Here is a 16,925-nt window from a genome sequence, read left to right as displayed (position 1 = left end):
AATGCAATTGGTCCGCTGGTTAGTCCAGTTATCCAATCACATCCTCTGTTGAGGCAAAGTCACGTGAGTTTTTTTTGTTGTGCATCGAGGGATTTATCCGGTAAATGTGTTTCCATCGTAGTTTATGGGCATGTCTTTGACAAAAAATGTATCCGTTTTTTTTTTTGTTTGTTTGTTTGTTTTTTTTACATTTTTAATGTGATATCCTAAAATGCACATAAAAATAGGTGGGTGGAAACATAGCTATCTTAATTAAGCATCTAAAATATTATTTTCTTAAACATTTAAAATATATATAAAAACTTATAAATATACTTATAGTACATACTTATTTACTTAGTTTTTTTTTTTTTTTCACAAATCATGAATTATTAATTCATAAATATCATTAAATGTTTTGAGGAGTCACGGCACATTATATTTTACAACCTGAACAAACCCAAAATATATCAAAATGAATTTTAATTCAGAAATAAAAAACGTACTTATCATGGAAGATGTGTATTCACGTCAGTGAATAAATACATTGGATTTTTAATATATTTTTTAATAAATTAATAGGAAAAAAAAAAAAAAAAAAAAGAAGTATCGTGTCATTGACCTATTTATAGAAAATGTGCTGTAATTCGCTTTGGATAACAGTATGGATAACACCGGATAACAGTGTCCAAATAACTTTTTCCAAATACATAAATGTAAATTTAGTAATCAACTGTTTCATTGTGAATGTTATTTCTTATTCGTTCTTATTCTAATGTGAGAATTTAGCCACTCAAAGTAGGGATGAAGTCTGTCTTTTTTCCCTATCAGGACATATATCTAAGAGAAACGGCTTCTTGAACCAGAACAAATGTTGTGCGCCGCTTGATTTTTGTCCATGAGGAATTAATTGTATGGTTGTGGTTTGCTATTGGTGGATCTCATGTGAGTGACCTCAGAGGCCCCACCCTCATGCCAGTAAACAGGTCATCAGAGAAGAGAAAAGATGCACAAATAAATCATTTATAATAAATACTGCAATATTCCATAAAAAAAAAAGAATTGTCAATATTGATTTCATGGTGACTTTAAAAGGTGTTGAGAATTGTTTCTAATGTCTAATAATATTAATGGTTATGTCTGATATTATGTCTTTGTGTCCTATACAGTTTCTCTTCTCAGAGTTCTTCCATCACTGAGGGCAAAGACACTTTGCGGGAAGTTGAGAGTCTCTTCCTGCAGTTCAGTTTTGATGACACGCACCCCAGTACTGAAGTTACAGTTGATAGAGATAGTGTTTACTCAGAGAAACCACAGTTCACTGTTATTCAAGCTCTCAGAAGCAAACTAGAGCACAGTCTCCTGTCTGTCGCTGAGCAGCTCTTTAACTGCTACTCTCCTGATGTAAGTATAGTAGGCTGTATCATAGAATATGAATATCAAAAGCACTGGTACTTTGGTAGCATGTTGATAACAACATTGAAAAAAAGGTAAAAATATAGCTGCGAGCAGCGATTATCGGGATTCAAGCACTTTAAGGACTTTAAGCACATGCGTAAAAAGGTCATATATTTTAATTAGCAAGCATGTAACCATCTCGATCATAGATGGAAAAGACCATTTACAGCAATACAGGCAATTTACCATAGGAAATATATATGGTTTATAAAGCTTTTTAGCAGTTATCGAGGTTGAGCCAAAAAAAAAAAAACGTAGGACTAGTTTGTCAAAGTTGGTTTTTGAACTAATCTCCAATATTTCACGAACAATTCGATGAACAGAGGTGGTCCTAGAGGCAGAATTAATGAGGAGTTCTACCACGTGGTACAAATGTCATGGATGCGTGCGAAAAATCACGCGATATACAATCCTTTACGCACGTGAAAAAAGCGAAGGTGCCTCCCGGTGGCCGATTTCTTTTGTATTTCTCACAGGCCTCTAGGGCCTTTAGTCAAACAGGCCCACTGAGTTTCGTTCCGATTGGCCTCCGTTAACCTTGTCTAATAGGTGCTTAAACTTCATTGGCCGAACGGACATTTTTGAGATCCGTCAACGTCCTCATAGACAGTCATGGCACCTCGGACAAAGACACTGCATGCCAATTTTCAAGACATTCGGACTAACGGTGAAGCAATTATAGCCATTTTCATATTTTTTTCCTGTTGTAGCACCACCAAGTGGCCAGTCACCGCGTCCTTTTTCACATGACCACAGAATGAGCTCTTACATAGGTGTGCTGAGTTTGGTGAAGATATATCATTCCGTTCACGAGTTATAGTCATTTTAGTAAAAGTGGCTACACCCACTTTGAATGTTTTTGAGGCCCTTAGAGACCGTGAATTGAAATTTCAACCCTTTTTGATAATTATTGACAATCAGGCTCCAGAGAATCTTCCTGCACTGGTTTGGTTCTGATTGGGCCAAAAACTTAGGACTAGTTCGCAAAAGTAGGTTTTTCAAAAAATTCAGTTCACCAATCAAAATCCGAAATGAATTTTGTCTGTCTTGAGCCAAGGATTCCAACAATATAAGACACTTGAGTCTACGCCTAATGGTTTAGGAGATATAAGTGATTTCGTACTTTTCACCACTGTAGCGCCCAGGTCAGGCCAATCGGCGACGTTGTAGGTGGTGTGAGTACTACCAGCCCTTAAAGTTTCAAGTCTCTACGACTTATGGTTTGCTCTGCCCGATTTTGCTTCACAATGGCTGAAACCAATCAATAAAAATTCACACTGTTTAAAATATGAACTGTTTAATGCAGTGAGATCTGATCTGTAGTGTCTTCATGTTTCTCATGCAAAATTTTGCCTTCACTCACTCCACAGAGTTCAAACACTCCTCACGAGTGTGTGCTGCGCTGTGTTTCGCTGCTCACTGGAGTTCTGGCTGCTTACGTGTGTATTGGACTCCTCACGGAAGAACAGGCCTGTCACTCTCCCCTCTTCCTAAAAGCCAAGGTGGGATTTTCCGTCCATGATATTCATTTATTTTAATATTGTTTTAAAGGGGTCGTGACATGAGAAATCAAATTTGCCTTGATCTTTTGACATATAAGAGGTCTTTGTACCATTAAAACATCCTGCAAGTCTCATAGCTTAAAATGTCCTCCTTGTTATAAACAAAGCACTTAAGTAATCAAGCTCCAAAAATGGCTCCTTTTGATATTGCGGGATCTGTGACGTCACACAGGCAAATACATTTGCATATCACTGCCTCAAGAGCAAGACATTGACGAATAGTTATGCATCATCGCACCATAGGCCCCGCCCACTGGCGTTCAGTTGCATAATAGCTGACACTGGATGTGAGCGTCGCGTCAAAAGCAAACAGAAGTCATTATAATCAGTGATGCTGTCTACACTGATACAGTATACAGATGTGTTCAGTTTCTGAAGCCATTATAATCAGTGATGCTGTCTACACTGATACAGTATACAGATGTGCGTTCAGTTTCTGAAGCCATTATAATCAGTGATGCTGTCTACACTGATACAGTATACAGATATGCGTTCAGTTTCTGAAGCCATTATAATCAGTGATGCTGTCTACACTGATACAGTATACAGATGTGCGTTCAGTTTCTGAAGCCATTATAATCAGTGATGCTGTCTACACTGATACAGTATACAGATATGCGTTCAGTTTCTGAAGCCATTATAATCAGTGATGCTGTCTACACTGATACAGTATACAGATGTGTGTTTCTGACATACTCCACACACTTGAGTCTGTCCACAACAGGACAAATGGAAGAAAAACATTCGCCAAAATTCGCCAGTTTAAACAGCTCATTTCTTTTTATTGGCTTTGCGGATCGTGTCGGAGGTTTGTTCGGAGGATTTGACTGCAGATTTTGTAAACGAGGCACAGTGTAATGGAGGTCGCAAAGAAATTATTGTTTCTATCGCAAACCGTAAGTAAACAATTTGATAATGTAAATTACAGTTTTATATGGATAATGTTTTCAAAACACTTACACATGTGCAATAGCGAGTGTTTGTTGATACCGTTCCCTATGCATTGACGTTAGCCAATCATAACAGTGGCCGTTTACTGACAAGCCTTAAAGGAGCCGCTCCTTAAAAACTGATTGTTTTAGACAGAGGGTCAGAATGAGGGTTAAAAATAATTGTTTTTCTGCATATATTTGTTTGTTTGGGTTTTTTTGTGCAAAAAAAAAACAAAAAAACATTATAAGTGAACCTCAAGGAACAAATTAAAATACAAAAAAAATCCGTCATAACCCCTTTAAATTTACTTAAATTAAAATATATAATTGCTATAATTACTAATTTTATTCTCAGAAATTAAAAAAATAATAATTTTGTTCATAGCACTAGTAAAAGGATGCCATTAAACAAACATTTCAAATATAAAAAAATTAAAATACTGTATTTCTGTTGTTTCCACAACAATTTGGAGCTTCAATTCAAAATGCATTTATGATTACACGTTATAGGTGCGAATAATTTCAGAGCCTTAATTATTTGATTTAAAATGCATAGGAATAACTTGTTACTCTAGATCCTGGTATTTAATTACTTTTTCCTTCTTTTATAGGCATTGGTTCAGGAATTTAGTCATTACATATCAACGGTAAAGAGCAGATTGGCTGAGAATGAGACCATCAAATCAGTTCAGTCAGTGATGCTGTTGTGCTCTGATAGTATTAGTAGAAGAGAAAAGGTAAGCTATAGTATATCACCACATACAAGGTATGACTGTTATTTCTAAAAAATATTTGCTTATTCAATATTTATAGTTTTGTATTTTACAAATACTGCAGTAATAAGTTATAAAATTATGCATACATTTTTATATTTTCTGTTAAATCTATGTTTCAATCAAAAATCCAATGTTTCTTAAAGGGATAGTCCACCCAAAAATGTAAATTCTGTCGTCATTTACTCACCCTCATATTGATCCAAACCTGGTTGGCTTTCATTCTTTTGCGGAAAACAAAAGAAAACACTTTGAAGAATGTTGGAAACTGAACAACATTGGAGCCCATTAACTTCTGTTGTATGGAAGAAAAAAACAAAACAACTGACAAAGTTTACATTTTTGGGTGGATTGTCTCTTGAAAGGTCATGGAAGGGACTTTTCATTTCATTTCATTTATGGATTTGGCATAAGCTTTTATCTAAAGCGGCTTATGTTGAATTCAAAGTACATATTTAATCAGTTCAATCAATGCAATCCCTGGGAAAACCCATCACCTCACCGTTACTAGTGTAGCAACTTTGCTCTGTTGTTTGTGCTACAGGACTAATATACATATTTTTCTGCTCTAAAATGTGCCATTGGCTCTTATGTAGAGTAAAACTTCCTTGTAAGCCAAGGTGATTTCTGATTTATGAAGTCAGTTCTTTTCAATGTTTTGGTCAGTCAGGTTCATAGATTGGTCTGAATGATTAATTTTTAAAAATAATCCAGTAACCTCAAAATTATTCCACGGATTTAATGTTTTTTTTTTTCTAGGATGACAAAGTTTCCACCATCTCTCGCATTTTATTCCTGAAGACTTTGCCTGGGAGGTTGCTGAATGACTTGTGTGACATATCCAAGCAGTTGGTGAGACTTACGGCCACCCCAACACTTTATTACAGACAACCATGTCTCCTGAATGATCCATGAGTCTACAGGAAGCTACGGGAGACATGTTTGTTTATGAATAAGCAACAAGAAAGTACATTTGATCACCAAAAAATGTTTTAATGTTTTTGAAAAAACAGAAAATTATATATTTCACCTAATTAATTGAAGGTATTAAGATTAAGACCAAACCAACCTTCTAGGAGTGGGCGATATGGCAAAAATATCACAATTTTTTTTCAGACAGGATTACAATCCACAATCTTTTTCATGTTGGTTTTTAAGTTAGATTAAAAAATATTCTGGCTCTTACAAACTTTATAATGGTAGTGAAAGGGGCATGAGATCCAAAACATATAAAAAAGTATAAAAAGTCCAAAAAAGCACATCCATCCATCATAAAAGTAATCCATATGACTCCAGGGGGTTAATAAAGGCCTTCTGAAGGAAGCGATGCATTTTTGTAAGAAAAATATTCATTGTTAAAGTTTATAAACTAGAATCACTGGCTTCCGTACGTGAGTCAATTCCATCGGAAGAGTGAACCTTGACCTGACGTATTGACGAGCGCAGAGGATAGAGCAAAACAAAACACCGGTCACGAATTAGAAGTTTAAAAGGAGAATTTTAAATAGAAATGTGGGACGAGCTTGAGTTTGTTGCCCAGCACTATTTGTTTGAATCGCGAGAGGCATCTACTCTCACCTAAGATTACGCTATTCCTACATCCTACGTCATACACCGAACTCTTGTGAACACGTGGACAGACGTTACGGGAAGATAGTGATTATAGTATATAAAGTTATAAATATGGATATTTTTCTTCCAAAAACCCATCGCTTCACTTCAGAAGGCCTTTATTAAACCTCTGGAGTCGTATGGATTACTTTTATGATGGATGGATGCACTTTTTGGGCTTCAAAATTTCAGTTACTATTCATTCCCATTATAAAGCTTGGAAGAGCCAGAATATTTTAAATATAACTCTGATTGTGTTTGATTGAAAGAAGAAAGTTATTTACACCTAGGATGGCTTGAGGGTAAGTAGATTATGGGATAATTTTCATTTTTGGGTGGCTAACCCTTTAAATAACACTGATTCTTATTAAACCTATTGAAGTTATTCAGTCAAGAGCAGCATTTTCTTTGTATTTTGTTCTTTGATTAACATTAATGACAAGCGGCAGCAGGATTATTAGGCTACTGTCACTGCTGTGACCTAATGCATGGATCTAATATACTGACACGCATCTGAACTGTTTACATTCACTTAAGATATAAACGACTGTGTTTATGTAAACCTTCTGTGTGTTTGACAGTTTAAGCGCAATAATACGTGAAAGAGAACTTAATTTAGTACTCAAGCGCTGTGTGACAGGCTTTTAGTGTGTGCGCGCTTGTGGTGTCCACACTCAGAAAAGCTTATGTCAGAACAGCATGCGAATGAGGCCAGTATATACTGTACACCCAAAAATTACAGCTGTTTTGCTAAACATGTGATATGAATATGCGTGGTGTTGTACAGTATGTTGGGACGGAGGCACCAGAACTGCAACTGATTGCACTGTAGCACGATACTACAACCTCTCTTCAGTGGCAGATTGTGGAGACATTTTAATCTTTCACAATCTAAAATCGTGATATCACACACCCCTAAAGCCTTGTTATTTATCTGTTTATCTGAAGCTTTGATCATTGTAGCCAATCACAGACATATCTGTTGAGCTTGTGAACACAATGGCCAATCAGAGGTGTTTAAGAATCCACTCAACAGTGCTCAAAATGCTAGGGGAAATGTTGGTATCGTCACATTTTTAAAATTTCAGTACCGATTTGGTACCGAAGTCAGTACTTTTGACAACACTAGTTCCAGAATGACACTCCTCTAAAGTACACCTTTTACTTTTGCAGTTGACCAACTCGAGTAAAAAGGACAACACAGTCATGGAGAACGACCCAGTGGATGAAGATATGGATATGAGCAGAAACCAAACGGATAATCAGGAGGAGATTGATCTGTTTGAAGATGGAGATGGGGCACAAAACAGCACTTCCAGACCTCGCCCATCTAATGACGAAGCTGGCGATTCAAAGTTCAGCACAGGTGCTCAGAGAAACCGGAGAATTCACAGATATAATCAGGGATGTGATTTCATGTTTCGCAGCTGTTGAGTTCACATAATTGATTTTTTTTCTTCATTTTCGATCACAGGGACCAAGAGTGCATTATCTGAGGAGCATTTATCTAGACAAGACTTGGCCTTCTTGTCTGTGCTTGGATTCCTGTCGCTCTGTGCATCTTCAGAGCTCAACGGTGGATTCTCCTTCAAACCTCTGGACACACAACGCAAATTGCTCAAACTACTGGACCTCACAGACTTCTCTCAGATGCTTCACCTCCACATGGTGATTATGATTTCTTAATGTACTGACTCTTATATAATTAAAACATTGAACTATATTAAATATTGTTCATGAGGTCATCTAGGAAAGTAGTCTAATGTAGCCTAGTCTCATGTAGCCAGACCTTCAGACTGACAGCAGAAGGTCTGGACTCTATCGCAGCTTTCATTGGCCAAAGACCACCCAAGAAGACGTTTGACCGACATGTAACAACCAATCACAGTTTGTTTTTTTTCCGCGTCACGTTTAAGGGCGTGAAAATATAAAGTCGATGCCTCTACAATAACAGACCGGCGTACATCTAATAAATTATTCATTCAAGAACATTGTGCAAGTTTACTGCAACAATGGAGCCGCGAACTTCACATACTTTTGAAAATCCAGCGTTTAGTTGATCCTGGTTAAGCGCTCATTGTCACACTTGTAAACATGACAGCATTCTTCTTCCATGAGGGGGTTTGGCATCATGACATTTGTTTCCAGGTAGACGGTTAAAGAATGTGACACACGTCTTCTGGAAATCTGTAGAATTCAACCAATCGACTTTGAATCTCCTAAAGTGTTTCCCATTTTGTGTGTCTTATGCATGAGACGTTCAGCCAGTGGTCCGTGGCTGAGACTACATGTAGACAGACTCTTGACTATTGTCATGAAATATGGTCCACGTCTTATACTAGCACGTCTAATGCAAGTCTTGATGATCCCTTACTTGTGCAGTATCTTTCCCTGCTGAAGAAACTCCCAGCTGAAGTCACATCTCTGGATCCTGAAGAATTTGATGCTCTTCTCAAGCCTCTGGCGTAAGGATACCTTAATTTCTCTTATGTTCTGTTCAATATCTTATATTAGGTGCATTAAAGGTTCATTTTAATAAATGATCGACCAACTAATATCTCAATTCTTCTAAAGTGTATTTGAAAATGTCAAATTGAAACTAACTACAGTATCTGTCAATACTTTGGAGTAATTAAAAGTCTTTAATGTCTTTAATGTATTGCTTATTATTAGTTCTTGTTAGTTAATACATTAACTAATGTTAAGAAATGAATTATTACTATTGTAAAGTGTTACCAAAATCTTTTGTAATATAAATGTCTTTACTGTCACTTTCGATCCATTTAATGCGTCTTTGTTAAATAAAAGTATCAATCACTCTCTTTTTTAAAAAACATCTTACCCCAAATGTTTGAATGGTAGTGTATCACGATTTTACAAAAAAATTAAGCAATAAAAATTGTTTTCAACATTGATAATAATCAGAAATGTTTCTTGAGCAGCAAATCAGCATATTAGAATAATTTCTGAAGGATCGTGTGACACTGAAGACTGGAGTAATGATGCTGGAAATTCAGTTTTGATCACAGGAATAAATTACACTTAACATATATTAAAAAAGAAAACAGTTCTTTTAAATTGTAATAATAGTTCACAATATTACTGTTTTTGCTGTTTTGATTTTGCTCAATTAAATACAGCCATAGTGACCAGAAGAGACTTCTTAACAAAACATTAATTATTCCAAGATTTAGCCAGTAGTGTATTCCAATAACTTTTTTTTTCTTTTTTCTAATTCCTTTTGGGGGTTTTTCCACACAGAGATGTTTGTTCTCTCTATCGGCAAGACCAGGAGGTGTGTGCTGCCATCCTGTGCTCTCTTCTGCCATCCATCCGCTGTCTGGGCCGCTCTCCACCTGTGAGCGAGCAGGACGATGACATGGCACATATCAGAGGAGCTCTGCTCAAAGTCATGTCAGGATTCTGGTGAGCAACAAACTTTGACTGAAAGAACTCAATTCAACCAAATTATTCCCTTTGAAACACTTGTCAAGTCACCTTTAATTTATAGCGCATTAACGCTGATTTATACTGTCAGTTTTACGTGGACTGCAAGCAATCACTATAAATCACTATACTGTACAACGGTAATTTACATTAATTAATTAATTACTTAATTATGACAAAAGAATACTTGTTTAGTTAAAAAAAAAGATGTAAGTTAAGATAAAATTTAAAAGCGATTCTTCAAGAACTTCTTACGGTTAAATCTCTTTCTACAGCATCTTAGGCAAATCTGGCAAATGTACTTCATCTGTGAGAGTGGCTCTAAGACAGTGTTTACTGGCTTTGCTGGAGGTGAGTACAGTATAATTTTGTATTCCAGTATAAAAGAAAAAATAAATAGGAAATGGTAAATGTACTGTTTTAAATAGTACTATTTTATATATTAACAGTCATCTTTCAGCTGTTTCCAGGAGAGGTTTACATATCTAGTATGCTGCTTTACCCGTTAATTAATTTTTTTTACAAGGTGGACCCGTGCTGTAAGTGGGCGGTGCTAACGCTGAGGGAGGAGGAGCTGCCAGTGTCTGTGGTTCTCTCGTCTCATCTAGCAGATCCCCATCACCATGTGTGCATGTTGGCGGCACTGTCTGTGGAGAGGTGGGCTCAGCACACCTGCTTTCCACTGAAGTAAATGCTAATGTAACCTGTTCAGCTGAAACTGATCTTCTATTATTCACACGAACTTTTAAATTCTAGCTTGTTCCTTAAAAAAGGACTGGATGGCGGTGGGAAGATGATGCTTCCTCTGAAGAATCAGCAGACGGCCTTTGAGAACATTTACCTCAAGGCTCAGGAGGGAATGAGGGGGCAGGTACAACTCTTCTACCTTCATTTGAAGCAAGTAGTGTGTTTATATGCAGTCTTGCTTTTTATGCTGACATGTGAAGGATCTGACTTCTGTATGAACTTCAAATCAAAATCAAGCATTTGCATTATATTGATTTGTATGTAAAGCCTTAAAATGGGTGTTTATGATCAGATTTCTTTTGACAGTTATCATCAGGTTGTTGACATGTAAATGCACTCCAGATAAATGACACCACAGTCTACCAGAAATTAAAGATAAACTTATTTATGATAGACGCCCCTATTTTTATCCTATTTTATTTGTTCATCAGAAATACAATTTTTAATTAAATTTAAATGTTGTGTGAATTAATGTGCTTTGAAATTTTACTTGTTTTAATAACTCTTGACCATTGCATCAATGGATTTTGAAGTTAATCAAATGACTTTAGATATTATAATACGTTCTCAGAACTAAGGGCAAGACTCGAGCTTGGTTGATCTTTACCTGATTATAGGTCATTTTTGACATAACCAATCAAATAATCATGGAAAAGATTTGGGTTGTTACAACACTAAAATTTCATGAGCTGATATCAATACCATTGAGTTCTGATGCCACAGCAAAAACATACTCCTTTATTTTAAAAATTACATTTAACTAAACAAAAATAATTGTGTAGATTTATAAATATTAAATTAAAACAATGTCTTATAGCAATCAATTATTCACAAGTTTTTGCAAGTAATTATTCCAGTAAATATTCAAATATTAAAAAATAAAGAGCACAAATTACAAACAGTAGAACAACAACAGCAGCAACAAAAACAATAGAACAGAGATACAAAGATTTTAAGTAAACAAGTTTGTAAATGCTCTGAAATTGAAAAAAAAAAAAAAAAGAAATTTAAACTTAAATTAAAATTTGTAATCTAATTAATTACGTGAATTAATGAATTAATCTCACATCAAATTTGGCTGAGAAATTACTTCCAAAAGATAATTTAAAGTCATTATTGTGTAAAGCATCGAATAGACATTACAAAAAGTAGCTTCAGCAAGAAATATTTTATTTGGTTAACATAAAATTTATTACACATGAACTTTTGGACCATGAGGGTGAGTAAATGATACTGAATTTTCATTTTTGGGTGAACTATACCTTTAATGTTTATTTTTTTTATTACTATCGAAATATGAATTTTTTTTTTTTTATGAAATTATACTCTAAATAAGAAACTAAAACTGCCAGTAGGTGGCGGTAAATGTCTGAATCATTAAGTCATTGAGTCATTGATTCATTCGATTCGTTCAAACGGCTGATTAATTCAGGAGTGAAGTGAATGGCTCTCTTTATGAATGGTCCATTGAATCATTAGGCTTGTTGGACTTGACGTGGTGCTGCAAAGATCGATCGATGTATAACATCAAAGCACCGCAAGAGCGATTAGAGAGCAGACGCTCCGTATGCTTTTGAATCGCTCTCGCTGTACTTTGATGTCATACACCGATCGGTCTGTTCAACACCGCTTCAGGTCCAACAAAGCCTATTGTTCACCCGTTCGTTCAAAACACAGATTCAGAAATGAAATGCTGCTGTGTGTTTCTCTAAGATGAACAGTTCTGGCTTTGTCTTTATATTTTCGTTGGTGAAATTGAGCAAAACATTGAATAAAATAACACAATATTAGCTTCTTATTTATTGAACTGTTGTATAAAATCAGTATCACATTTGCACTCGTGCTATTCTGGACAGAAAAACAGCACTCGTGTGATATTGCACTCGTTGCTCGTGTGATATAGCTTAACTATATCATATGGTGTAAATATGAGATGACAACTCAAACAGGGCATTTTTTGCCCCATATCTTGAATTTTAGGGTCATTGCAACTACATTTGTCATCAATCAACTATATGAAATGTCAGATGACCTACATAGGTCTGGGGCGGGGCAAGTGAGTTAAATGCGTTAATAATTTTAACAAGTAATTTTTCACTGTAATTAATCTAATTAACATGTTAAATTGACAGCCCTAATTTAAATGAAAACATCTTGGTTTAGATTTGGTATTGACTTGGTTTGACATCCTAAGAATAGACTTCTAATTCTGTAATGCTGTTGTTTTACAGAAGAACTGTCCTTCAGAAGACTTACCCGACGAGACCTTTAATCGACGGGCAACCTTGCTGAAAAGTGTCTCTATGGTGATGTCCTGCAGCCCTGTGTGTGAGAAGCAAGCCCTGTTCGCGCTCTTTCAGTCCTACAAAGAGAACAACATTGATGAACAGCTCATCAGAAAGGTAAAGAAATGTAAAGATATTCAACACTGAACTGTACAGATGTTCCTTTGTATACTCCATTAAAATGTTTTTCTGTGGTGACTCTGCAGGTGCTAAGAGGCGTGTCCCGGTCGCTTGGATACAGGGACTCTAAGAGTTTAATTAATTCACACCTATATTACCTAGTGGCCGAGTGGCTGAACCAAAAACAGTCCGACTCGAGTTACACGCTGCAGTCCTTCCCCTACACACTGCTGGGCTACTGCAGTCTGGAAGAGTTTTACAGGTATGTGCTCCTGTCATCTTCTTCTTTACTAGGCTGAATCTCACAAAAACATACTGGTCATCAGGGTTCCCGTGGATCCTTAAAAAGTCTTAAATATTATGTATTAAAATTTTAGGTCATCCTACCATGTGCTGATCCCACACCTGGTCTTCCTGAATGACTTTGATGAGGTGAAATCCATTGGGGATCACTTGGCTCAGGACTGGAAGCAGCTGCTGGCTAACTGCTTCCCCAAGATCATGGTGAATATCCTGCCTCACTTCGCCCTCGCCGGGCAAGACACCCATGTGGCCCAGCAGAGAGAGAAAGCTCACATGGTGTACGACATACTGAAGAACAGCAACTGCCTGGGAAAACAGGTGAGGATACAGTTGTGTTCCAATTAATTCAACTGATCTTTAGTACAATACTCATCTACACTTAGACCTGCTTATATCTTTCTGTAGATTTAGTTAGAACACAATTGGTAAAATTGGTACACAGCTCAAGAAATTTTTATTTTACTGATTAATCGGCACCAATAAGTTAGCGATAACTGATTGCTGGAACAATCAGTTATCGGCAAAAATCCATACAGATACACATTAGTAGCCTACCTCAAGCGGTTAAAACAATGTTACAAAAACACACGGTGAGGTCTGACCCCAGTGTTTAATGTCACGATTGTTACCATCTCTTTGCATTAGTTTATATCCAGCTGGTCATTTTTATGTATTCGTTTGTAAGCAAAGTTGTGTATTTAAAGCTAGTGATGTGAGAAAGCAAATTGAAATTTTCATGCAGCCGACAGAAACAAATCAGAATTTTTTTATCGTCACTGTAACACACATTTTGTTATTTTGATTAGATAATCATCAAGTGTTCTAAAATATATGCAAATATATTGTGAGAGTATACATAAAATATACATATGTATCTATTTTCAATGCTATGGCCTTTGTGTAGATATGTAAAAATGGCCATCTTTAAAGGAACACTCCACTTTTTTTGAAAATAGGCTCATTTTCCAACTCCCCTTAGAGTTAAACAGTTGAGTTTTACCGTTTTCGAATCCATTCAACCGATCTCCGGATCTGGCGGTACCACTTTTAGCATAGCTTAGCATAGTTCATTGAATCTGATTAGACCGTTAGCATCTCGTTAAAAAATGACCAAAGAGTTTCAATATTTTTCCTATTTAAAACTTGACTCTTCTGTAGTTACATCGTGTACTAAGACCGAAGGAAAATTAAAAGTTGCGATTTTCTAGGCCAATATGACTAGGAACTATACTGTCATTCCGGCGTAATGATCAAGGAACTTTGCTGCCGTACCATGGCTGCAGCAGGTGCAATGATATTACGCAGCGTCAACTTTTAATTTTCCTTCGGTCTTAGTACACGATGTAACTACAGAAGAGTCAAGTCAACTCGGTTTAATCAGATTCAATGAACTATGCTAAGCTATGCTAAAAGTGGTACCGCCAGACCCGGAGATCGGCTGAATGGAATCGAAAACGGTAAAACTCAACTGTTTAACTCTAGGGGAGTTGGAAAATGAGCCTATTTTCAAAAAAAGTGGAGTGTTCCTTTAAGCATGACTGTTTGGATTATATGAAATGGTAACACTTTACAATAAGAGTACATTTGCAACATTAACTAAGGTTGTTAAATGCTGTAGAAGTATTGTTCATTGTTAGATCATTAAATTCAACATTTTCTTAAACATTTTAAATTTTAAAGTTGTATCTGTTAACATTAGTTAATGTAGTATGTACTAACATGAATGATTAAGGTATAATTAATATATTAACATTTTAATATTAATATTTATATATTTATTTCATTTAATAAGTACAGTACATTTTCATGGTTCAGCACTGTTTTTTTGTAATAAAGTTCACAACTAGTTTACTTGGAGTATTTTGTTTGTTTTCATTCAGTATCCATTTTAAAATTATCGGTTGGTTAATTGGTTATCGGCCAGTGCGGTCCAACCTAGTTATCGTTATCGGTAAAATCCACTGTCGGTCGACATCTATTATTAGTTGAATTCTTATTTATTTTTTTATTAAAATTATCGGTTTGTTAATCGGTTATCGGCTAGTGCGGTCCAACCTAGTTATCGTTATCGGTAAAATCCACTGTCGGTTGACATCTATTATTTATATACACAGTTGAGCTCTTTTATTTATTAAAATTATCGGTTGGTTAATCGGTTATCGGCCAGTGTGGTCCAACCTAGTTATCGTTATCAGTAAAATCCACTGTCGGTCGACATCTATTATTTATATACACAGTTTAACTCTTTTATTTATTTATTTATTAAAATTATCGGTTGGTAAATCAGTTATCGGCCAGGGGTGCGTTTCCCGAAAGCATCGTTAGTCAACTATGGTCGTAAGTCCCATTGCACTCTATTGGTATTGGTATTGGTAAAATCCACTATCGGTTGACTTAAATTATTTATATACACAGTTGTACTCTTTATTTATTTATTTTTATTTTTTTCAGCAAATTGACAGTTTGATTTGCAACAACCTGGCTGACATTGTGGTGGAGCTGTTAATGACACTGCACGAGACAGCAGGAGGAGCGGCAGCGGATAGTGGAGATCTACAGAAATTTACTGGGTATATTTATTTTTTATCATGCCAACGTACAGATTGTTGAAAGGATTATAACATGAGGAATCAATATTCATTGTTTATTTGAGATAAAATATTAAAAAAGATATTTTTATGTGGGAAAAAAAACACTGGATGGAAACGGCAAGATGTACATAAATTTAAAAAATTGGGTAAAAAACGTATGCTCTCAAATGCTCATCCAGCATTGACAAATTCATTGATATTTCCACTTGGAACTTATTATATTATTGCCATCATATATGAATCATAAGAAATTTCATAAACATGTTGTATTTTTGTAATTAGGGAGTTGGATCCTGCGCCGAACCCGCCATTCTTCAGCTCATATGTGATCAAAGCCACGCTGGATTACCTGAGCAAATGCCACAGTGCCAGCCACAAGTCTCTAGTCGCCATCCTGTCCAAGACTCCCGTGAGCCTCCCACTCAAACTTGCGTATTCATATTTCCCCTGAGCTACAGTATAAGTCTGTGTTTGTTCCGTTTGTTCCAGATGTCCATTCAGAGGATTCTCATAGCAATCTGTCAGAAGGCTGCTGAGACCACCAACGCCTACGAGAGGCACCGCATACTGATGATGTACCACCTTTTTGTCAGCCTGCTGCTCAGGGAGGTGAAGGACGGGCTGGGCGGAGCCTGGGCATTTGTGCTGCGTGACATCATCTATACACTTATTCACCACATCAACAGCAGGTCTGCTCACACACACATTAGAGCTGTTTTAGGGTTCTATATGTTTACAAAAAATATCAGCTAGATGACAAATGAATAATTAGTAGTCATTAGTTGGAGACAGGTTAAGAAACAGAGTCTACAGGCTGATTTTGCTGTGAATTACTGAGCTGTTGTTTTCTGCTGCAGATCATGTCAGCAGGATGAGGTGTCCACTCGCAGTCTGTCCCTGTGCTGTGACCTGCTGTCGCTAGTCTGTCAGACGGCTGTGGAGTACTGTGATGATGCTCTAGAGAGCCACCTGCAGGTCATTGTGGGTACTCTCACAGCACAGGTCACTGAACAGTCTGGCATATCTCAGCAGGTGAGAGAGCAAAGTGCTTGTGCATGAACTGTTGTCTTTAAGTCACAATCAAGAGCAGAGGTTCTTAACTAGGGTACTTCAGCAA

The 16,925-nt window shown here is 36.4% G+C and overlaps 1 protein-coding gene across 1 annotated transcript in view; it reads left to right on the top strand.

Moving 5' to 3' along the window:
• The window catches only part of atm (ATM serine/threonine kinase), a 67,535-nt gene that overhangs the window by 15,454 nt on the left and 35,156 nt on the right, over window positions 1-16,925 (top strand). Inside the window, exons 12-29 of the mRNA XM_051864045.1 lie at window positions 1,149-1,383; window positions 2,808-2,939; window positions 4,543-4,668; window positions 5,464-5,556; window positions 7,489-7,681; window positions 7,790-7,983; window positions 8,698-8,780; window positions 9,577-9,741; window positions 10,038-10,113; window positions 10,289-10,419; window positions 10,519-10,633; window positions 12,741-12,911; window positions 13,001-13,176; window positions 13,292-13,535; window positions 15,669-15,787; window positions 16,091-16,217; window positions 16,298-16,497; window positions 16,666-16,840. Coding sequence (XP_051720005.1) covers window positions 1,149-1,383; window positions 2,808-2,939; window positions 4,543-4,668; window positions 5,464-5,556; window positions 7,489-7,681; window positions 7,790-7,983; window positions 8,698-8,780; window positions 9,577-9,741; window positions 10,038-10,113; window positions 10,289-10,419; window positions 10,519-10,633; window positions 12,741-12,911; window positions 13,001-13,176; window positions 13,292-13,535; window positions 15,669-15,787; window positions 16,091-16,217; window positions 16,298-16,497; window positions 16,666-16,840 — 2,755 coding nt within the window. The remainder of the gene's footprint in view (window positions 1-1,148; window positions 1,384-2,807; window positions 2,940-4,542; window positions 4,669-5,463; window positions 5,557-7,488; window positions 7,682-7,789; window positions 7,984-8,697; window positions 8,781-9,576; window positions 9,742-10,037; window positions 10,114-10,288; window positions 10,420-10,518; window positions 10,634-12,740; window positions 12,912-13,000; window positions 13,177-13,291; window positions 13,536-15,668; window positions 15,788-16,090; window positions 16,218-16,297; window positions 16,498-16,665; window positions 16,841-16,925) is intronic.

Source organism: Ctenopharyngodon idella, chromosome 15 (assembly GCF_019924925.1).
Source record: "Ctenopharyngodon idella isolate HZGC_01 chromosome 15, HZGC01, whole genome shotgun sequence".
NCBI lineage: Eukaryota > Metazoa > Chordata > Actinopteri > Cypriniformes > Xenocyprididae > Ctenopharyngodon > Ctenopharyngodon idella.
Note: the sequence above shows the minus strand (reverse complement) of the source record. Positions and strands in the feature narration are given on the sequence as shown.